This window comes from Amyelois transitella, chromosome 22, assembly GCF_032362555.1.
Source record: "Amyelois transitella isolate CPQ chromosome 22, ilAmyTran1.1, whole genome shotgun sequence".
NCBI classification, from domain to species: domain Eukaryota; kingdom Metazoa; phylum Arthropoda; class Insecta; order Lepidoptera; family Pyralidae; genus Amyelois; species Amyelois transitella.
In genome coordinates, this window is record NC_083525.1 from 3,430,952 (window position 1) to 3,453,948 (window position 22,997).

General features: G+C 35.2%; 4 protein-coding genes across 5 annotated transcripts; 2 read left to right on the forward strand and 2 right to left on the reverse strand.

Moving 5' to 3' along the window:
• Positions 1-3,568: 3,568 nt before the first annotated feature.
• On the forward strand, positions 3,569-7,574 carry LOC106140632 (ubiquitin-conjugating enzyme E2 G1). Of its 2 annotated transcripts, none has more exons than XM_060950635.1 (5): positions 3,569-3,735; positions 4,115-4,217; positions 4,637-4,734; positions 5,258-5,436; positions 6,400-7,574. In XM_060950635.1, exons 1-5 carry the CDS (start codon positions 3,690-3,692, stop codon positions 6,478-6,480), a joined length of 507 nt encoding a protein of 168 aa, XP_060806618.1. In that variant the 5' UTR covers positions 3,569-3,689; the 3' UTR covers positions 6,481-7,574. The 2 variants fall into 2 exon arrangements, with proteins under 2 accessions (XP_060806618.1, XP_060806617.1); XM_060950634.1 differs by having other exon boundaries at positions 3,572-3,735; positions 6,164-7,574.
• Positions 7,079-9,215, reverse strand: LOC106135232 (cell cycle checkpoint control protein RAD9A). The gene is made up of 3 exons (XM_013335472.2): positions 9,085-9,215; positions 8,605-9,010; positions 7,079-8,523 (listed from the first exon to the last, which is right to left on the reverse strand). The coding sequence occupies exons 1-3, from the start codon at positions 9,116-9,118 to the stop codon at positions 7,794-7,796; spliced, it is 1,170 nt and encodes a 389-aa protein (XP_013190926.1). The 5' UTR covers positions 9,119-9,215; the 3' UTR covers positions 7,079-7,793.
• A 1,603-nt stretch (positions 9,216-10,818) lies between these two features.
• On the forward strand, positions 10,819-22,589 carry LOC106135229 (uncharacterized). Its single transcript, XM_060950661.1, has 6 exons — positions 10,819-11,037; positions 18,859-18,979; positions 19,791-19,997; positions 20,187-20,423; positions 20,651-20,937; positions 21,307-22,589. The coding sequence occupies exons 1-6, from the start codon at positions 11,025-11,027 to the stop codon at positions 21,708-21,710; spliced, it is 1,269 nt and encodes a 422-aa protein (XP_060806644.1). The 5' UTR covers positions 10,819-11,024; the 3' UTR covers positions 21,711-22,589.
• Positions 11,324-16,459, reverse strand: LOC106135234 (uncharacterized). Its single transcript, XM_060950745.1, has 6 exons — positions 16,365-16,459; positions 16,227-16,261; positions 15,880-16,143; positions 15,449-15,623; positions 12,796-12,976; positions 11,324-11,596 (listed from the first exon to the last, which is right to left on the reverse strand). The coding sequence occupies exons 1-6, from the start codon at positions 16,437-16,439 to the stop codon at positions 11,343-11,345; spliced, it is 984 nt and encodes a 327-aa protein (XP_060806728.1). The 5' UTR covers positions 16,440-16,459; the 3' UTR covers positions 11,324-11,342.
• Positions 22,590-22,997: the final 408 nt, after the last annotated feature.

Genomic DNA, 22,997 nt, shown 5'->3' on the forward strand with positions numbered 1-22,997 from the left:
AAATAAAAAAAATAAAAATATTAATACAATTAAACTAGAGCGCTTGATAATTAAGTACTACCTGCTGAATATATTACACCATTGAAATAGTTAAGGCGCTACATTCAGATTACATGTACCTCGATGCGGGCGAGAGGCTCACCCCGCGCGGGGCTCACCCCCGACCACGCTTACCCCGCTAGATCGCCGCCGCGGCGGCGGAGCTGTTGTTTGTTGTTGTTTTATCTATCTATCTACCTACTGCCGCCCCGCCACAAGCCGGTATCAAATGAAATATTTTTCACCTTCAGTGTTTGCGGAGAAAATCTCAGTAGGCATCTATATGTCTATCTATTAGTAAGTGTAATTAGTACCCACCATCTAAATTGTCCCATATGGGAAGCTCTTTCAAGGTTTTTTTTTAACATGCTAACATTTAACATGCTATCATGACGTAAAATTATACACCTATTTACACTAAACGAAACAAAAAAACTGTATTAAAAACTAACCTAAACTATCTATAATAGGTATATTTCAGAAAGTACCAAAAAAAAAAAAAGTATCAAAATCCACGATCCTAAATACCTACGTAATATCACCCCGTCCGGCGGAAAAGCGACGCGTAAGATTCAGAGATCAACAACACAATTCAATAAGCTGAGCTGACAATGATGTACAGAAACAAATTCAAACAAAATGAATGTGAGAAATTAAATACTTCGCAGAATATTTTTCAACGACGCTCGGAGCGACTGGCACAGGTCCTGCGTCGGAGAATGTGATCCGCGGAGTGAAGGCACGCTTACAAAGGATAGCGCTTTATCCCACCCGGTCGTGTAGGAATGAGACAGAGATAAAGTGTCAACACTCTACTGTCCAGTACTATTGTCGCAACAATTTTAATTCCTGTTTTCATCTATTTAGTTTAATTACGTCTAAACAAAACATCCAATCGAAATTTCATCTTCCAGAAGTTATTATTTTTTAATGATCTTCAATTTGGTACAAAATTCAAATTTTAAATCCTTATAGTTTGAGATAAATAATCGAAATCTAGACTTGTGTTCCTGAATTTTTTTGATCGAGGATTTTTGTTCCAATCGTGTTTTCATCTTCCACAAATATAATTGAATATATTTACTTTCATATCCAAAAATATTGAAACGATGCAAGTTATATTTTATGAAAAAAAACCAAGTGAAAATGACCCAAAATCTATGATGTATCGCCTTAATAGTGCGGTGTGGTTCTTGGCACTAATAAAAAAAAATGTGGTCCTACACTCCATCTAACTAAGGGCGACTAAGGGATAGGTTTATAAACTATTTAGGCGATAGTAACCTGTCACTATTTGAAAATTGTGATTATATGTATGTATAAATGTAAATAATTATTTAATCTTTACACAAATAAAACAAATCATAAATTCAAAAGAAGATTAGAAGTATCACAATTACTTCTATCCTATTTATGAATTTATGATTCTTAGAACTATATCGCCTTATCTCGAGCTGGAGGAGTACAGACACTTCGCATGTTATGTGTTTAGTGTCACTCGCATTTTAAAGACAAATCAATTATAATGAACTAGCTTTCCGCCCGCGGCTTCGCCCACGTGTAATTCGGTTATATATAGCGTTTTTTAATGATCTCGACAGGGCTTTTTCTTCCACAGGCTGAAATCTTGTTACAACTGGAATTAAATATAGCCTGTGTTACTCAGGGATGATGTAGCCTCGTGATAGTTAATAGAAAATAAAATTCGGGTGTTTTATTTATGCATACCGATTACGCCGAGATTTATGGACCGATTTACGTGATTCTTTTTTTGTTCGGTAGAGTATACTTTCAAGTTGGTCCCGTTGTTACCTAGTCAGGATCTGATGATGGTATTCCAGGGAAATCAAGGGCAAACCTCAAATTTACAGGCAATTACGTTTTTGACAATTTCATAGATCTGTTTAAGTATTTGCGTCTGATAGTCATCATCCCATGTGAATGAGCTGATGATGGAAGGTACAACTCCTCAACGGTTAGGAGTTGAAAGAAAATTCTTACGAAGTTATACGTACATGTGAGGCTATTAGGTTGACCTGATAATAAAAAGTAAATCTCATTAACGTTAAGAATTTAGGTGAAAATGGATGCGGACAAATTTCGTCTCTTCACTTGTTTCCTTTTAGCTGTTTGTATGGGTAGTGTTAACACAAAATAGGTATTTAAAGGCGTGATGTTATTAATGTTATGCATGTATGTACATAATTATGTATGTTATTATGTATGTTAAAGAGACGACTGAAAGTTGTCATACAAAGTCTTTTTTTTTAAGGATGGGAAATCATCAAATGACCTCTCCCGCTCTGGGTGGAACGGAAGGGAGTGTCAGACTTTTACTGACTAAAACCCACCTCGTTCCTTCAGTTGCCCTTTGCGTTCCGGGGCCACGGTATCTCGTTAGAACTTTCCCGCAGCCCCGGCTCAGTTTATCCCGTTTCCCCCCCTTGGGGGTTGACATTTCAAAAATCCCTTCTTAGTGCTCACTTATGTTACTAAAGGAACCTCTGTTCAAAATCTCAGACTCCTATACCGAGCGGTTTCGGCTGTGCGTTAATAAATCAGTCACCCAATCGCACCCCCTAAATCACGATTGGAGGGTAGTTTGAAAAAACTTATAATGTCAAACATATTTACTTGCCTATGTACGTGTTCATGCCAAGTTTCAAGTTAATAACCCCAAGGAATAAGATTTTTCATAGAAACGTTTTTACCCCTTTTCCCCCCCTTGGGGGTTGAATTTCCAAAAATCCTTTCTTAGTGCTCCCCTACATATCCCAAGGAACCTACATTCCAAATTTCAGCTGTCTACGACCAGTAGTTTCGACTGTGCGTTGTCTGTCAGTCAGTCACTCAGTAACGGAAGAGTTTTATATATATAGATTAAAGGTACAAACAAACATACATACATAATCATATAAACACTATCCTACTTTGCGTCGAAAGAGAAATATCGGAAAGTGACAGTACAGAAGACTTCGAAACATAGCGGTGGAGGATACAACTAAGAATTCTAATCCATGAGGAGAGGGACAATAAATTCAAGCAAGATGCTTATCTTGCGCTCACCGATCACGAGTCTTAATCGATTGCAAAGTGTAATCGATACTTTAAAAAATTATGCATATGGCAACAATTCACCGGAAACAAGTAGCAACTCAGATGTTTCCGATGTTTCTCAAACTCTCTGTCAACATTGCCAGTATAAATAATTTACCCATAATTAGAATACTTTCTGAGAAACAATATATATTACTTAATCCCTAATTAATAACTTACTTTATAAAATATTTAGCGGCTTTCTGTAAAAAATCACGATATTTTATAAATGTCATATTTAAAAGCAACACCTTTGTTACCAAACAAAATTTCTCTGCTTTCTGAACAATGCTATTACATAGAAAACTTAACCTTTATTCGTCTGTGAACTTCCCAAATATTGGCGCAGAAACTGAAAGACGTTTTTATATTCTTTGTTTGCTGTGTGTGTTCTTTGTTTGACACAAAAAAGATGGGGTAATTTTTGACAGTCTTACGGAACTTTTAAGTCTGTCTGCTGTCAACACTGCAACCTGCTCAAAACTCAGCCAGCCATCTTTTGTCGAAAAATCATTTGTTTCGTGTCGTCAGGGTAAATTTCACAATTGTAATTAATGTCAGAGCCACAGTCTTCGCTTTTACTAAAAAAGCAATTAGCAGGTATGTGTATTTTTCCTATAAAACTGTTTGTGCGAGTCACTCATAATCTAGCGTCAAATGACTTGTCGTGGTATCATTGACCTTACAGAGAGAATTTTTAGAATCTTTGACATTTTACTGGGTAATAAGTTGTGAATTTACATCCTAACTATCCTACATTAATTGAGTATACCACCGGTATATTTGGTGGGCTGGTAATAAAATCAATAGTTGTCGCAATGACAGATTCTTTACCGAAGTCGATGGCTATTTCGATGTGTATTTACGGTGGATACTTGGCAATGATTCACATTTCTTTTTTTTAACACGTGCGAAAGTTTTCACAAACTGAATGCTAAGTAGTCCGCTTTCGGGTTAATTATATTTTCATTGTTTACAGAACTGAACAAAAATCCAGTAGAAGGCTTTTCTGCTGGATTGATAGACGACAATGACATTTACAGATGGGAAGTTCTCATTATTGGACCTCCAGACACACTGTAGTGAGTAGCGCCTTTATTTGAATCACTAGTAACATTAATATAATCTTTTAATAAATAATGATAAACAATCATAGGTATACTTCTTGTTCATAATCTATACAATCTGTATGCACTTAATGCTGAAGGCATTAAACTAATAGTCTACCATTGAGCTAAGCAATGAACTTTACATAATCACAAGATTGTTATACATAAATAAGATCGTCTGAATCACCATTAGTGGTAAAGAAGGCCAACAATCTCTTAAGTTTGCTAGACCATCACCACAGACAAGATTGTTGTGACAAAAATAATCTATAGAAGTAATATACAAGATATTAGGATTATAGAGTTTTAGGCTTTACAAAGACAGTATAGCCTAAAATAACACTTATTTATTCAAACTCTAATGTAACAATAATACATATTTCAACTTCCAGTGAGGGTGGATTCTTCAAAGCACATTTACATTTTCCAAAGGAATATCCACTGAGGCCGCCGCGGATGAAATTTGTAACTGAAATATGGCATCCAAATAGTAAGTTCCTATAACTAAAAACAATTATAAATATGTCTATCCTAATAAATTTGATGTGTGACAACATGTAGACAAAATAATCTTTATAGTTTTAGTATGTCAATACCATGTTGACTAAACTGCAGTTAGTAAGTCAGTTTATTGCTTAAGTAATAAAGTTTAACATTATATAGATGGAGGTCTTATTTATATTTTTGTAACAGCATGATCCAAACTGCATTAGGGTTTAAATATCTTTTTTATGTGCTGGGTCTGGGAATCTTAATAGGTTTGCTTTGTATTCACCTACCAAATTTATTGAGCCAAATCAAAGTCCATACATCAAATAAACTTAAAGACACCTGCATGATATTTTTTTTCTTAGTCTATACAAATTGAACATTAGATTGTGCCATAAATATCTTGGTCAGTTAAGTTATTGATTTTTTTTATTATTAGGTGTTTATAAATCAATCATGTGTAGTGCAACACATCTTGTGTAGTGCAACAACATATTCTAAAAAATATTGTTGAATAATTTCAGTTGAGAAGAATGGTGATGTATGCATATCAATATTGCACGAGCCGGGCGATGACAAATGGGGCTATGAAAAGGCATCAGAACGGTGGCTGCCCGTACACACAGTGGAGACAATTTTAATTAGCGTGATATCTATGCTGGCCGATCCAAACGATGAGAGTCCAGCTAATGTTGATGCAGCGGTGAGTGTATTCGCATGGTAACAGACTTGAATTTTAATTAATTTATTTTCTTTCATTAAAGGCAGTGCACTCTACTTACTATAAATGAAGATTAATACATAAATACAAATAAGTTGAATCATGAAGTATATAAGTACTATTGGTTTTTTAATTTGAAGTCCTAAATGCGAAGTCTTTCGAAAATGCAACTATTACAGTTTTTGTTGTATTTTTGCCACCAACTCTCAGATCAAGATTTGAATGTTGAAATATTGTCCCAATTTTTGAAATAGTCATGACACTGCTTTTGAAAAGGTAAAACATGATCCTAATCATCCTTTTTTTTTAAAACAAGATCCCTATATATTTATTTATTTTGAACACAATTCTGCAAATTACAAACCCTATTTTTCTCTTTAAATTTTTTTCTCTTGAGAAATTAAATTCAGATTTTGATACTTGACTAATATTCCTAGCATTTTAAAATAAGAACATGTTCCCAAGGACGTGAGATAACTAAGGGAATACATAAGTACATCACCATGGATCATGGGAGTTTTAGATATTATGAAATACATAGTGTAAGATTTAAGGTGAATGAAAATAAATTTATGTAACTGAACTGCCACATTTTAGTGTAATGCAACCACAACCTTCTGGTTAGGTTACAATAGTTCTTTAGTAATGTGTAATTATACCTATGCTGCCTTTACCTGTCCTTATTTTCTTTTGTTATTTATATCCACAGAAAGAATGGCGAGAGCGATATTCGGATTTCAAAAAGAAAGTCGCCAGATGTGTTAGGAAAAGTCAAGAAGATTGCTTTTAGGAGTGTGAGGGGTACAAAAATCACAGAAAAGGGCCATGTGACACCATAGTAACACAACACACATTGAGACAGCCTCCAGCACCCGTCTCCGCCCGTGGCTGCCATCGCCGGTAGCGACACTTGTACATGTGTGCTTATTCTGTTTCTTTTTACAGAAAGAATGGAGAGAATCGTATTCGGAGTTTAAAAGGAAAGTAGCACAGTGTGTGAGAAAGAGCCAAGAGGATTGTTCCTAAGTAACAGTGCCCTTTTTCATTGATTTAGTTGAATAGTGAGTGTTTGGTGATTCAGTTAGAACGTTGTTGAGAGCAGGCCCCGGCGTGATCCTAGTGCGGCACCTCCACCCGGCCAGAGACAATATTGAAATTGATTTAAAATAAATACTTATTGTAATTAAATGATATCGCTGCCGTATTTTATAAATAATAAATTAAAATAGAATTCAAGGTCTTTTTCATCTTTTTTAAGACGTGTTAGCTAGCTATTGTTATAATATGAAATGTGTACGGTAATTTTTATAGAAAAACAAATCTGCATTTGTTCTTTTTTCTTAAATACTTATTTAAAAGTTTGATCTCTGTATAGTAGAAACCAAATCTGAGCTAATTTAACAACAATTAATTACTAGCATGTCAGTTGTTATATTGTTAACATGCAGTTCAAAGACAGGATATAAATATTAAAAAAAATTGTAAAAGGTTTAAATTGTGTGTTAATTTTTAGTTACCGAATTACACAACTCGAACATTGTTTGCTTCTCTTCAAACCATGATTTTAATATTAGTGCTATTTTTATTAGTTAATACTTTTATAATTATAGTTTTTACTAAAAAGAAAACAAATTTTGTGACCTTATCTAGAGTCAATGTTGGCTTTTTTCTTTGTAGATAAAAATGTGTGAGTTGGGAGTAATCTTGTTCACTTTGCTTTCCACAAGAGATTGGAATTTGAATGTCCAAGGAACCATGATATTCACTTTATTGTAATATTTTGTAAAATATCAATATTATAGAAGAAATGGAATTTAGAATTTGTCAATTGTGTGCATTGTAGTACCTATTTTGTTTCCATTGGTTAACAATAATGAACAAATTTACTATTCTTTCACTAATTGCATAAAATTTTCAAGGTTTTATTTAAGTTCTTCTATTTGAAATCTTATTCTGTGTACTATCTCATTATCTAGAATGTGTTACCATTTTGCCTGTGCATGTAGGATGATCTAAATGAACCCCATTTAAACCTATCATCGAATACTGATTTGTGACGTGTAACATATTTTTACCTATGTATGTATATTTTTTGCTATAAAATTATAATGCGGTGATAATGATGCTATTTCATTTGCATTCCTTATTCCTCTTATGATAAGGCCTTATAACTGATATGAATGTGAACCTAATGTTATTAAAATGTATTAATCAATAATTAAATTTGCAATACAAAATATTTAGTTTTTCTATTTTATGTGCATTTGACATTACCAATACTATGTGTAAAGAATATTTAAATAGTTTATTTACATTTCATTTTTAAATATCAAAAACAGTTATTCACTATCAGAGTTCTCCGCTAACACTACACCTTGTATTGCTCTAGGATCAAAAGTACTTTCAAAACACCTCCTAAACACAGATTTGATCATAGTTTTGGAAGTAGGAGAGGCAGGTATGTTGTCACAGTCTTGAACAATGCTGTTATTCACATGAACACTTCCATTTTGCCCATTGCATCCATTTTGATCCAATTCAGGTATATCTATGAAATTGAACAGATGAGAGTCTTGATCTAGGCATTTTGATATTTCTGCATCTACATGAAGTTTCTTTTTGGCTGACCCTTGGTTGATGGAATCCTTTCTCTTTCTCGTAGCAGTAGTATTTTGTGTGGAGGTAGCTTGAGTAGCACCATCAGGTTTTGAAGTGGCTAACACAAAGTGGGCTTCAAATGTAGAGCCATTGTGGACAATGAATACAGCAGGGCGTCCTGTTGTCTCAAAATGTAACTGTATAGGTAAACTCAGTGCTTCTGCAAAGGCTAAGAGAGCCCTAAATTCTTTCATTGTGAATGTGATTGTTGTCTCTGCTCCTATAACATAACTGTCAAATTCTGCAGGCTTCAAGCTAATTTGTGTTCGTATTATTTTCAGAATATCTGCACTGGTGTCAATGTAATTACGTAAAATAAGAGATTGACTTGAAGCTTCTAGTGTTATTTGATCATCAGAACTTTGGAAGTTGCCTAAAGCTTCTGATAATATTCTTTGTGAACTTGTCATTCTGAAAAAAAGATTAAAATCTGTTACCTATTTTAAGACAAAAGTAATTTTACACATGAATTGATATGAAATAGCAATATACCTGTTTGGTACTGAATCTTTGGTGTAGACTGCCTGCATTGCTTTACAATCCAATATAGATACATAGTGAGTCTTGACAATCCCATGTTTGCACTTCAGTTGGAATATCAACTTGCATGACTCTGTATCAAGTTTAATTTCTAAATTTTCTACTTGTTTGTCCATGTGTGTTGGGGACTTAAACGTATTTAAAGCGGATTTCATTGAAATCTTACATTTAAGACCTTCGTTATCATCAGTTGAATAATAATTGTAGTTGAAATATGCGAAAAAGTTCTTATTAAATTTCACCATAGCATATGCTGATTCTGCAGCATTGAGAGTTCTTAGTAGTATACTATCAGGAAGTGATTCCAGATAAAGTTCGTCACCGAATCTTGCCAAAGCATGAACAGTTCTTCCTAAAACTGAAAACAATAATAATTAACCATGGTAAACAAACAGTTTTTCCAATTTGAATAGTACGAAGACAATATTATACCTTTAACATTAGCCCCAGGCACATGACATTTCATTTTGATTTATTTTGTTAACACGGAAATAATAATAAAAATATATTTTATTGTAATCGAAACTTGTCCTCCGGCGCGAGTTTATTTTCTTTCCGATCAAAATAGCGGCTGCTGTCAGTGTCAATAAATGTGTCACCCATTTTGACAGTGGCAGTTATGTAAGATGATGGATGTACGATGATTGGATGCATGTTGGATGAATTAGATAAATAATCTTTGTTTTTACCCCGGGATAAAGACATGATTAAATGATCATGGATGAAACAGGTATTTAAATTATCTAGGGAAATATGTGCCCGAACCGAAATACATATTAAAGTTCACCAGTATTTAAATTTTTTTAGAAATACCTACTATGTTTTCAGAAATATTTCTCTGTGGTTCTGGATGTGTTTGTGTTATATTCATCGACCCTAAACGCGAACTTTAAGTGGAGTATTGCTATTTCTATAAATACTACGTCTTAAAGTCAGTTAAGATTCAACTGCTGACGACGACAAGACTGATGGTAATGCAAAGGCTGGGGTTATCTACATAAGTATCACGTCTTTATCCATTACTGGGTAGACAGACCAAGAGTCTTCAAAGACTTAAAGGGCCACGTTTCGCTGTATGGCTTCATGGTGGAACAGTAGGATAGAATAGTGATATTTTCTATATTCCTTGCGAGGTAAACAGAGCCAACAGTCTCAAAAAGACTAAAAGGCCACGTTCAGCTGTATGGTTAATAAAATGGTATTAAGATTCAAATAGTCATAGATCGCAAGTTTATCGACTGTTATAAATAAATAAATATATACGGGACAAATTACACAGATTGAGTTAGCCTCGAAGTAAGTTCGAGACTTGTTTTACGAGATACTAATTCAACGATACTATATTTTATAATAAATACTTATATAGATAAACATCAAAGACCCAGGCCAATTAGAGAAAGTTAGTTTCTCATCATGCCCTGGCCGAGATTCGAACCCGGGACTTCCGGTGACACAGCAAGCGCACTACCGCTGCGCCACAGAGGCCGTCGATGTGACGATGTTTGACGTCGTTTGACGAAATATTCGTATTGATATGATTAGTTCTACATTCATTCATGTTTTTAAATGACAATGTGCATTTGTCCACGATTTAGATTTAAGAGATCTATATTTGTAAATTGACGTCCGATGAAAATGCTGCAGTGTAGTTTGTTCCGCCGCTTCTACACATGCGCTTTGAAAGTGGTAGTAATTATATGTAATTAGATTTCAGTTATTTGACGTCAATAAGTGATAACCTTGTATCCAATTTTGAAAATAAATCTATTCTATTTTTAAACTAAATCGTTAGCTAGCTTGTTCTTCCCAATCAGCACTGAAAGAAGAAGCAGCTGGCACGACTGTATTTTCTACGCAACTAGCATGAAAGCTCCAGTTAATACATACATACATAAAATCACGCCTCTTTCCCGGAGGGGTAGGCGGAGACTACATATTTCCACTTGCCACGATCTCTGTATACTTCCTTCGCTTCATTCACATTCATAACTCTCTTCATGCAAGCTTGGCGGTTTCTGGTACTCTTGACCTGACCCTTTACCAGGACGTCCTTAATTTGATCAAGATACGTTAGTTAATATCGTCGTAAATCTAGTCTGTCAAGTTGCTCCTGTCATCCCCCATATTTGTGATTGTGATATAGTATGCAACTTGCAAGGCAAGTACACGTGCCATCGACGCCTTCCCCCCCACCTCTATCTAAATAAAACAACAGTTAGCCGTAAGTCGGTAAACGCGCCGCACGGTATCTGTACAGTTCTATTTTATCCAGCGAGCCTCGTTATACGAGGGAAAGTTATATTAAATGTCCCAGATACTGGCAGCGTTCGTGTGAAGTGGATCAATATATGACTGGATAAATCGACACAAAAATGGATCTAAGTGGTGAGTTTTTTTATGTCTTAATGATGTATATTGGACATATTACATAGGTACTTATTCCTAGTAGTACCTAGTAGTACAATATCACCAGCCGTATTCTTTGACCGACTTCAAAATAAGATGGTTTGTTTGAAGGAATTCATTCATGAATTCCTACACATTTGTTGTTCTTCGATGTTATAAGTAAAAAAATGTCAATCGTTATAACATTTATTAATTAAACAAATAAATAATGTTCAGATGTTTTTTAAAAAAATATATTTATAATGCAGATACGCTAAATGGAAACCTTTCAAAAATCCAAGAAATCAAATAACTTGTTCTAAATAGTTTGCATTGATGAAGTATTTTTTGAAATTCTGTTGGTTTTTAAGAAATTCAAAATTTTCTATGGTTGTGTTCGAGACGTGCCAAGCCACGATGAGCTTGCAGGAGCCATCTTTTTCAATGCAATACTCCAGTGGAAGAAGAGACGTGTAACTTCTTTGGGGGAAGTAGGTATAGTCCGCCAATATTCGGATTCCACACTCCATTGAGTTCTCTGTCAGGGATCTTATGACGCCTGTAATAAAAAATACGTCTTTATGTGTAGACACACTGTAGCCTTTGTTCAGAAAATCTAATTATAACTGCAGAATATTTAAAACTCCCCCTCCGTACTTTGGAAGTTACTCTGTCATCCCCGCTATTATAGGTAGCTAGTAAAATTAATCGTTAAGCTTAACCTGATCCAGTTGTCTGAATAGATATATAGTAAGAATATTTTACCTACCAAGACCAAGAGGATGAATTAGGTAAAACAAGGGCAAAAGTTATCAAGTCGCGATCAGGTACAGTATTTAAATTTCATTGATTGTCACCATAGGTTAGATAGCAATATTCCTAGTGGGATTTTCTTCACACTTAGCACGCTGAGACAGCATACGTGTGAAAAGTTTCAACCAACTATGTTTCCGCCATGATCCTGCCCTTGCCCGACCCTCTACAAAATTAGGACATTTTTATCGGATCCATAAACAATCCTCTTAAGACCCCAGATTAATGTCTGCGCGAAGCTTATTCGGCAATATTTATCACCACTGATCTATAAAGATCACATATTAATGTAGTAAAAAGGTCAGCTGAAACAACATACATATCTATTTATAGGCATGTAGATCCATTGGTTTAAAAATATCAGGTTGTAACTGTACAAATACACAAAAGAGAAAATAAATTTAGAGTTTCTTCTTGGTTCCCATCCCTTTTGTACAAACAAAACTTGGGATTAGTTTCGCGCAAAGTAAAAATTCATGGGGTAGACAATCCATCACGCATTGCAGGCGATAATGTTCTAGTAGGTACGTTACATTTGGTCAGAACATTGCTAAATTTCTTGTCAGATTTGAACGCCCTTACTGTATTTTGTTTGCACACATTTTCGATCAACTAAATATAACTATCAACGTCTAGTCTCTACTTACTTTTTAATCTTATGCTCACACAGGATCAGAAAAAAAAAATTTGACATACATACATATACATAGACATACATACACATACATATAGACTAAGAGATAGGCTTACAAACTTGGGATTTTTTTTACGCGATGGGCAACCTGTCACTATTTGAATCTCAATTCTATAATTAAGCCAAATAGCTGAACGTGGCCATTCCGTCTTTGCAAGACTGTTGGCTCTGTCTACCCCGCAAGGGATATAGACGTGACCATATGTACATATGTATGTACTCGTATGTAAGTGGAAGAAGTCGACTCTTACCATTAGTACACGTATCGTTTACCAGCTGCCTCGGCACACTGAGGTACTGCTCCATGCTACTGTTGAAGGCCTGCTTGAGGCACAGGTAGTCGTCCTCATAGTACTCGAACCTTCGGTACGTAGGGATCGTTTCGTACTTGATGATGGAGTTGAACACGCAAGGGTCCGGCGCCGATGATACCTTAGCAATAAATAAGTTGTGTAGGGAGTTTGTGGAACATTTTCTCTAATTGCAATTCGCCTAGGGATATATTCCGAAGAATTATATAACTTCCTGGCTATTCCCACGTTTGCACCTTCCTTTGGGACAAGTCCGGGTTCGCTTATAATCATAATCCAGGATTCAATAAACAATTGCTTTGTTTCTCTCGTCTTATCTTCGTTGTCCTAGGATGGTAAATTCATGGGCTTTATGTTTTTCTTCACCTTGAAAACATTAATTTGCATTCAAATGAAGGTAATTCAAAAAACCGTGTTATCGATGACCGCATTGGAATTCGCGCGTTTCTTTACTAGCTACGAATTAGCGGCAGATGTCAGTTTTACGCAATAAAAGGGTACTACTCCGACTCCTAATCTATTATTGATTGTTAACATTTTAAAGTACAGAATAATAAAAAATATTCAAAAAAAGAAAACCACGCAATCTGTATTAATCTGAACATGCTTTCGCCCGCGACTCCGCCAGCACAAAAAGTACCCTAAGAAGGTCATTAGGCTGGCTGTCCATACTTACACTTGATGTATGCAAAATAAAATGGAGATCGGTTAAGTTTGATTTTGACGCGAAAGGTGGACTAACAAATATACAAACACATTTTCACATTTGTAATATTAATATGGATGTATTCTGTACTATTGTAACCTTTGTCTTCATGCTAACTTTCATATATATCTACAAACATAATATAATCACGTTTTTTTCGTTATGGTGTAGACAGAGCCAACAATCTTGATAAAAACTGATGATGAATGATTTAATGATTGGTTCAGTATTGCCAATGATTAGCCCTAACAAACAAACAAAGTTACAATAACTTTACCTCTTTATTATGAGAAGTAAAGTTTAGTTACCTACATGTTATTTAGTAATCCGTAATTTTCATCGATAAAATGAGTAAATTATCCATCATATTTTTTTTGGATAAAATATATTCCGTTTAAATGCGTTTATTTTATAAAAAAAGGGCATTGTATAGGCCGCATGGGTATTCAAGCAAACAATTACGAAAATTACATGACGTGCAGAAAAAACACAAGTCATGCACGGTTTTGTAATTTGCTATACTTAGTAACTAACTACTAACAGCTTTATATTATAAAGTCCAAGCTGATGACGATAAGATTGGTATGAATAAGGTACCTATGTTGTCCGGTAAACTTTTAAAAAATAGCTGCCTGGTGGTGGTGGTAATTTTTTTCAAATTGTACATTTACTGCCTAACTGAGAAACAGTTCCTTGGCACGTATAATTGTTAATTGATAAGGTAACTAAACAATATCCTTGATCTTCAGTGTTATTGTGTTAGTCACCTTACCTATAATTTTCATAATCTCCTTAAGACTATTCAATCACAATAACTTATATAATCCTGATATGGTATCCTTGCATTATAATGATGATTATTAATTCTAAAGTCAATATCAAAACCAATAATCCGTTAACGACCGATAACGAACTCTTACTATGAGTAGGTAAAGAAGGTTTAAAATATAGATTCGTGTCAAATCAAATATAGGTACATAACTACTTACATCTAATAAAACAGTAAAAAAAGTATCTGTACATTGATAATATAAAAAAAATCTATAATGATCTGTCTGTCTGTTTGTTTTACACAATCTTATCTTCAAAAGTTCCGATTTGATTGATTTTATACTAACGCTTTTTATGGATAATACATAGAACAGAACAATCCCACTCTTCTAATAGGCAAAATTCATTGCTAAAAAAAAATGAAAACGTGTAAAAAGTAATTTCACCTAACTTTTAAAATATACTTGCATAATTTATCTGTGTCATTATATTATTTATCCCTATCTAGATATAAATTAGAATTTTTCTTTTTTTTTCTTTCAGAAACTCCGGATCCTTTTCCTTGACTGTCCGCGTAATTTGCCGCGCTTTTTTGCTTTGCTTAGTAATAATTTTGGTTTCCGGTTGCGCTCTCACAGTCATTTGATTTAATATCCGGCATTAATACTCGTTCATATCATTGACATTCAAAGCTATAAGTATCAATTACATGCGGAAGTAATTGATGTGACTGCAGCTAAAAACAGAGTACCTACGTGTGATGAGAGAAAAGATGCAAACTGATGTCAGGAACAGACAAATAAATTTACAACCATGTCCCAAACTGGTCAAGGTACAGGATAACAGATATCAGACTCACTACGTCGATTCTTTGTAATTTTATATAATCTCTTTTTTGTTCAAATAAAAGCTTAGTAGGTATGTGTTACTCAGTTAAATTACTTGACTTATACATTTTCCATAACGATAGGTGGAATTCAGGTTTGGTCTCCGCATGGAGAACATAATGAGGGCAAACGCCAGAGTGAAGATGATACAGATTAAATAAATATAAATAAAAATAAATATAAATAAAAAAATATAAGATTGATGTTATCAAAATGATTAAATTTATACCTCTTGTCCAATACACCTCGGCGCGAGAAACATTTCATTGAACACATTCTTGGGCGACTGATCTTGGCTGGGCAGTTGGACCATACCGTTGCATCTCGTCCAATACCCATCTCTTATCAAGTAGGTTCTGGGCAGACGGCCCAGGGACGTCACTGTTACTGCTGTTACTCCAGATCTATTCACACAATTATTTAATTACTTAAAAAAGGTGCTATAAAACCTTTTTGCACGTATTGGTCGAAATGAATATTTAAGTAAGTAACTATTTGATCAATGCACATTTTTTAAAAATGATATTCATGGCACATCATAAGGCCAATTATCATTATTCCCAACGACGTTAAATCCTAAAACAAACTTAGTATGTTTCTTCTAGCAATGCATAGCATACCTATATTGTTTAAGAAACCTCCAACAAAAGTTATTTTTACCTGCCGTTAGTAATTGCCTCCTTCAATTCAATCTCTTGTGCAGTCAGCGCGTTGATTTGCATCTTCAAGGTCTCCGTTAACCTCTTAGCGGTTTGTAGAGTATTCTCTAGTTTCAGTTTAAGACTAGTTACAGACAGATCCAAGTTCGATCTTGGATTAGGAAAATTTTCACTTTCATAAATTGGAGTCACATGATCGTTATCTTCGTCATAAAGTTCGCCATCAAAGTTACTGCTTCTTGATGGTGCGTTGTCTTTGTAACCTCTGTCAAGATGTAATAAATGTGAAAATGAATATTAAATTTAAGCTATTTCATATTACACAGATAACATAAAAGTTTTACTTACAACTGGTCTTGTACTGGAGCCATCCATTCAGATGCCTAGAAAAAAAATATTTTATTTAAGGTATTCAAGTGTCCAAGATAGAACAAAATAATATTTTTAGAAACAAATAATAATCAAATGTGGTGTAAAAGTTATTACCCAATCACATAAGCCTAAATTAAAAACTAAAGTAAATAAATATAACTTTGTGAGGAACATTCCTCTTGAGTCCATTGCAAGCTAGTCTAACGTTGGTCTTGCAATCTAAGGAAAGCTATTTTCCGAGGATGTTTACAAAACGTACTGATAAGTGCACCCGCAGCCGTTTGCATGCCTATTGTATGCATTGTTCTCATTTCTCGTGCATTCAATCTATTAGGTAGGTATCAGGCAAAAAACGATAATCTCATCTCCATTTGGGAACTACGTTGAAGGTTGCTCTTTATTTTATGTCATTTAAGCCTTAGAATGGAGTCTTGAAAAGACTGAAAGGCCACGTTCATCTGTATGGCTTATTGATAGAATTGGAAAGTAACTAAGTATTTTTCGATAAAAACAAGCACGAAACATACTAACATGTTCAGCTCCTGTGGGATACCTATGTTACTACTGAATGATTATATCTGTGCCAAAATTTAAAGAAATCGTACTGTAGTTTTTCCCTTTATTCATTACAAACAATGTAGGTTGGTGCAAATTTTTTTGTCTTTAGAGTATTTTCTATGAATATAAGCTAAATATATGTACGTACGTAAAATTTTCGAATTTCGACAATTTGATGGTATCTGTTTTGGACACAAAATCTTTACAATTTAGAATCCGCGACGAATCCAATACGCCGCTTGATAAGCTTTTAACGTAGGTACCCAATAGGTAGCTCAGTACATATAATCTCATTAATCTACTGGTGTTGCGACTGTGTCTAATGCTGATTGATAATTATAATTGAAGTTAAGCAAACATGTCTCCATTAATATTGACAATTGGAATTGCAAGATTTTGCTGTGTGGTTTTCGGCACTTTAGAATCGAACCACTCCATATCTTCCAATGGAAGTCGTGAAAGACGCCTAAGGGATAAGTTTATAAACTTGAGATTCCCCTTGTTGGCAATGGGCTAGCAACCTGTCACTATTTGAATTTCAATTCCAGCATAAAGCCATATAGCTAAACGTGGCCTTTCAGACTTTTCAAGACCATTGGCTATGTCTATTTTGCAAAGGATATAGACGTGACTACATGTATGTAGATTTTGAATAGCTTTACCAAACTTCGGACGAGGGCGTATGTGCCCTATCAGTTCACCCTATCTTAACTCCCTACACAATGTCTGTAGTGTCCCTTTAGTTCTATAATACACACTCTTTATCGCAAACAGTAAAAGTTATTAGGAACAATTAACTAAGTAAGAATTACATTATTTTTACGCTCACTCATTATGATTTGACGGAAAAAATCTAATCATTCCTAATCTAATCAATTATATCTAAGTTAATTGCAGGTACTTAAAATACCTTTATTTTATCATAAATACATTCATATAATCACGTCCCCAACCACCACTGGGTAGACAAAGCCGACAGTCCAGAAAAGGCCTGAAAGGCCACGTTCAGCTGTTTCCCTTGACTGACTTTTACAATCTGCACGGGAAGAGAAGCATCTGGCACACGCAATGTTTTTTTTTCGTTAGGCTAACACTTATAAATTTAAATCTTCACGGTCGTATAATTCGTCCTTTGAATACATGTGGTATGCCGCAAGGTACAATGATAGGCCCGCTTAAATATATTAAGTTTGAATAAATAATCAAGAAGGTAGGTAGCATCAAACTAGTAGTTTAGTAGGTTTCAAAACAACATGAGTTGCTCACCCATTGATTTCAAGGTTGCATCGGTCACTACACACTAACTGGTCGGTTGTCGTATTTTTGTTAAATATTACCCAACACGGTAACATGCTCCTCAGTATAAAAAATGTCACACGAGTAGATATTTAACTAGAGATTTCAAAATAAGAGGTTCTTATTCGACCTGTATGTTTATATGTTTTAAAATGTTCTCAAAAACTACTAAAAATTTTTTTACGACCGCAAGGAAAGGGTTATGTTTTAAATGACAACTTTACTGCATTGTTTTATTAACGTACTTAGAAGACATTTTTTTTACTGCAGATAGTAAGCTGCTTATACCTCTATATTTCTGGTGACTGTTTACGTTGTGTAACCAGTAACGCGCCTGTAAAAGGCAATCAAATAACGAAATTTGGATGCATTTGTCGTTAGTACCTTATGCCCCTTTAGCCGCGACTAAAGGGGCATAAGGTACTAACTACATAATGATAAATACATACATACATACATATGGTCACGTCTATATCCCTTACCGGGTTGACAGAGCCAACAGTCTAGAAGACTGAATGGCCACGTTCAGCTATTTGGCTTAATGATAGAATTGAGATTCAAATAGTGACAGGTTGCTAGCCCATCGCCTAAAAAAGAATCCCAAGTTTGTAAGCCTGTTCCTTAGTCGCTTTTTACGACATCCATAGGAAAGAGATGGAGTGGTCCTATTCTTTTTTGTATTGGTGCCGAGAACCACACGGCACATATAAATTACAGCATATGATAAATTCTGTAACTAACATTTTGTTTGCAGTGGAACAAGTGGTGGAAGGTATATTATCGGAGAAATCGCATGAAACGCCTTCCGACACGGCGAAACCAGAAGAATTAGTGTTGGAATTGCCGGATTGGTACGATGAAAAAGAATTTGACAAGTAAGTTCGGACTAAAACATACTTATTTTTACATCCAAATCCAAGAAGGATCACAGGAATTTAACAATATTTGGATACTTAGGAGTAGCGCGTAATGAAGTTGTAATTATAACTAAGCAAATACAATTTCTGTCAAATTCCATTCCGTCCCTTTCCTTGATAATAAGGACTGATAAGGACAACATTGCGATTGTGTTCGCCCCAGATTCGACGGAAATGAGTATATTTGGTGCATATTTTTAGTCTGTAGTGCCATGTGGTTCCCGGCACCAATACAAAAAAGAATAAGACCACTCCATCTTTTTCCCATGGATGTCGTAAATGCGACTAAGGAATAGGCTTTCAAACATTGGATTCTTTTCTTAGGCGATGGGCTAGCAACCTGTCACTATTTGAATCGTAATTATATCATTCAGCCAAATAGCTGAACGTGGCCGTGGCCGTGGATCAGTCTTTTCAAGACTGTAGCATTTTGTTTACTCGGAGATGTTTCGGACACAACACAGTATTAAATTTCTTAAAAGTGCCGCATCTTCATCGCACAGGAAAAGAAGGGGATCTATAAACTATTTCGAAGAAAAATATATTTAGTAGACAACAATAAAATTGAATAAAGATCATCACTCAAGAAATAAAGAAGGTACTCGCATGTATCCGACCACCAAATTTACCTCTACCCAACCTTCCGTTCAACGAGCCAAATCATGAGAGCTATAGCGTTTGCTCTTAAAAAGCGCACTCTTTCTCGAGTCCATAATTTTTGTGTCCTTACCTGCATGTATTATGTCTCCTGTCTGCTTTTCTTCCCCAGAGGCCGGCGTTTCTTCTGGGACAACTGCTTCATGTTATCCACGTCAATGCTACTCGGGCTGATCGCGGTGTTCTCAGTGCCGTCCATCTTGAGGATCCTGGTCAGCACCCGCCGCTCCAACTCTATGTTCACCGCGTACAGGAGATACCTGTCTACGTTACTGCATACTACGTCTTGGTTCGAGAATGAGCTCAAGCCAGGCAGTATGTGAGTGTCATTGAATGTCTCACTTTAAAACAAATAGTGGCAACATCTTTACGCTACATGACATAAGCCAATCTCAGCGAACCATGCTAATAGCAGCGAGTATTTAAAATCACGCCGTCAGTTGCCAGTTTGGCTGAAGTGACAGAATTTAAAGATTGATACTAAAGACCTGATTATAACCTATTTCAGTTCATGGAAATCGCTGACCGCTGTGCGGACCCGTCACGTTCGAGCCAGCATGGCCGCCAAGACCAAAGGCCTAGGTGTACTGTCCCAACGAGATATAGCACTAACGCAGTTCGGTTTCATCGGGTTTTCCGTGCTGAAGCCAGAGAAGTTCGGAATCAACCAGCTGAAGCCTGGCGAGTGGGAGGCATATAACCACGTGTGGAGGACTATTGGATATATGATTGGATTGGAAGACAGGTAAGGTTATATACTAATTTCATTATAGTCTTTGACTTTAAGTTATAATTTCATATTACTTTTGACAATTAAGAAGAAAAACATCAAAAGTTTGGCGAGATTGGGAGTGAACTTTTAAAGAATTTTTGCTATACAAATATGCTAGATTTTATACAGCAACCATGCAACTACCGCTTCACTACTTCTAAAGCGATATCCTCTAACTTTACGACCCATATTCCTTGCAGGTACAACATATGCCGTAAAACCTTCGCGGAGACCCGTGAAGTTTGTCAGATACTCCTCGATCGAGTCTTTACTCCAGCCTTAGAGAACGCTCCAGAATACTTCGAGCATTCAGCCAGAGTCATGCTGGACGGGATGTGGCACGTGAACCCGACTTTAGACGCAGAAGCCACTATATACTGGTGTCGTTACTTGGCCGATGTACCAGGGTATATTTATACTGATAATGACAGAATGGAATTCCAGAAGAGGCTGATAGGACAGTTGAAAGGAAAGGACCTAAGTACTGGTGAGAATAGAGGATCATTTGTTTTTATTATGTGTCAATAGATGTAAACATTCTATTTCCAAAAGTATATCCTAAAATGCTGGAACGCTTAGAGGGATTGATCGTGTGGAGAGGATAAATGGGAGCAGGTTGACTAAGCAAACATATGTACAAGAACAGTGTGATTGAGCGAATGAAGCGTGCAGGGATCATGGTAAGATGTAGTCTCTGCCTACGCCTCTGAGAAATAGGGTGTTTTACTTTATTTACAGTCAGTTTGTAACAAAATTACTTTGTTTTAGAGTGTAAGCCTGTCTGTCGGTACAGTTTGGACTGGAGAGTCAAAAATGTGTTTGTATTTTTGTATAGCAATATTAAATATTATTTCAGGAGTCGACTCCACATTGCTTATATCAAAGCCAGCAGTCAACGGCCTACCAGACAGACCTGCTCGGCTTCTCTACTACAAGGACTACGAAACCCTCGAATCAGTCCCTGAGTACAAAAGACTGACTTCCAAAGGCAAACGAAAACTTGCCTTCGGAGCCTTTGCTGCAACGTTCTACAGCACATACTTAGGCCGGCTATACTTTAACTTGAATTATCTGTTTAGCTTGCTCCTTATGAAATATTGCCCATATCTTGCCTTTTTCAGCTTCGGAATTAAAGCCTCTTTTGTTAACATATTTGTAGAGGATCCTATTGATGATGAGAAGCCGAAGCCTAATTCGGAATATACTAAGCCGCGACCGCCAGAGCCGTGGTATCAGGAGTGGCTATCTTTAATATGGTGACAATGTTAGATGTACAGATCCAGATTTGTTGAATTTTTTTTTTACTTTTACATTCATTAGTCTTTTTGGGCTTTTCGACTGTCATATCGTTTATGACAAAAACAGTAGATGTTAACTAGTTGGGAGGTTTACAGAGAAAGTTCATATTTTTGACTGCAAACCACTTGATCTCACACTGTAAGTTACCTAATTACCTACCGTTACTATTGCGCTACTCCACTTTTGTTCAATCAGCTTGTAATCAACAAAATTAGCTACAACTATAACAAAGTTAATAAACTATAAATAGCTAATTTAACTATAGTAAATTTCTAAATGATATATTAGCGTGCAAAGGTATTATTTTCTTTGACCTTCCCTTACAATTGAGGAAGTTCTGGGACCTTCCTAAGGAAGGCGGCAGTGGGACAAACGCCTTATGACAATGAGTATTATATGATTACAGGTGTCATACCGATTATAGATTAAATTAAGCAATGTCAATCATTTCTAAAGTCTATCATTACGCATATTACTGGTTGCGTAACTTCGAGTATTTACGTATATGCTAATTGCATCGACGTAGTGCATCAAATTATATCTGATTGACATTTAACTACCGTCTTATCACTTTGAATTGATAATTTAATATTCTATTTTGAAAATTGTGAGATTCTGTGTGTATTGTATTTTTATAATTATATTGATAAAATAACAATTAAGTATTTATCTATTCTTAATTTATGTTATGATTGACACGTTTTGAAATATTTATGATTACCTACGTTTATTTTGTAAGAAAGTAATAAGGTATTTATAAGACTTAGAACAAGGGCATGTTTACGCAATGACAAAGGAAATTACTAGAACAAAGCATTCGAATTGCGTAAAAACCTGAAATGTTTTAATAGGTATATTGAGATGAATTTGTTAATGATTTTCTACTAGGTTCAATCACATTTGAACCATGTCTTTTACGTACAGGGGGCTTGAATTAGAAGAACATAGTTGTATTGTAAATTTTTAACATACTCGTAGACTGTTTTATTTAGCTAGGTGTTGGAAGATATAACAAAATTGTACAAAGTTATAAAATTTTAATTTATTAATCAACTTTATTTAATTTGTGACAAATTTTATATTTTACGCTCAAAGTTTATATTGTTGCATTTGAATTGACAAAATTACATTTTATTATTAAATGTATTAAAAATATTGTTTTTCTATTGTTTTTTTGAGTCATTCTGCTAGCTGAACTAAAGGTCTTGTCTTAATTTGAGATGGATAGCGTCTATAACGCCTCTCTAT

What these genes read in the sequence shown, in the direction of transcription:
- LOC106135234 (XM_060950745.1), bottom strand. Translation starts at nt 16,439, where the DNA reads ATGGACTCAAGAGGAATGTTCCTCACAAAGTTATATTTATTTACTTTA. An exon ending in ATTTAGGCTTATGTGATTGG is followed by an intron (nt 16,262 to 16,364) that starts GTAATAACTTTT and finishes TTTTTTTTCTAG; the next exon opens with GCATCTGAATGGATGGCTCC. An exon ending in CGAGGTGTATTGGACAAGAG is followed by an intron (nt 12,977 to 15,448) that starts GTATAAATTTAA and finishes TTTATTGCTAAG; the next exon opens with GTATCATCGGCGCCGGACCC.
- LOC106135232 (XM_013335472.2), bottom strand. Translation starts at nt 9,118, where the DNA reads ATGAAATGTCATGTGCCTGGGGCTAATGTTAAAG. An exon ending in GCCTGGGGCTAATGTTAAAG is followed by an intron (nt 9,011 to 9,084) that starts GTATAATATTGT and finishes TATTGTTTTCAG; the next exon opens with TTTTAGGAAGAACTGTTCAT. An exon ending in AAAGATTCAGTACCAAACAG is followed by an intron (nt 8,524 to 8,604) that starts GTATATTGCTAT and finishes TCTTTTTTTCAG; the next exon opens with AATGACAAGTTCACAAAGAA.
- LOC106140632 (XM_060950635.1), top strand. Translation starts at nt 3,690, where the DNA reads ATGTCAGAGCCACAGTCTTCGCTTTTACTAAAAAAGCAATTAGCAG. An exon ending in TGAAATATGGCATCCAAATA is followed by an intron (nt 4,735 to 5,257) that starts GTAAGTTCCTAT and finishes GAATAATTTCAG; the next exon opens with TTGAGAAGAATGGTGATGTA. An exon ending in CAGCTAATGTTGATGCAGCG is followed by an intron (nt 5,437 to 6,399) that starts GTGAGTGTATTC and finishes TTCTTTTTACAG; the next exon opens with AAAGAATGGAGAGAATCGTA.
- LOC106135229 (XM_060950661.1), top strand. An exon ending in GATGAAAAAGAATTTGACAA is followed by an intron (nt 18,980 to 19,790) that starts GTAAGTTCGGAC and finishes TTTCTTCCCCAG; the next exon opens with AGGCCGGCGTTTCTTCTGGG. An exon ending in ATGATTGGATTGGAAGACAG is followed by an intron (nt 20,424 to 20,650) that starts GTAAGGTTATAT and finishes TATTCCTTGCAG; the next exon opens with GTACAACATATGCCGTAAAA.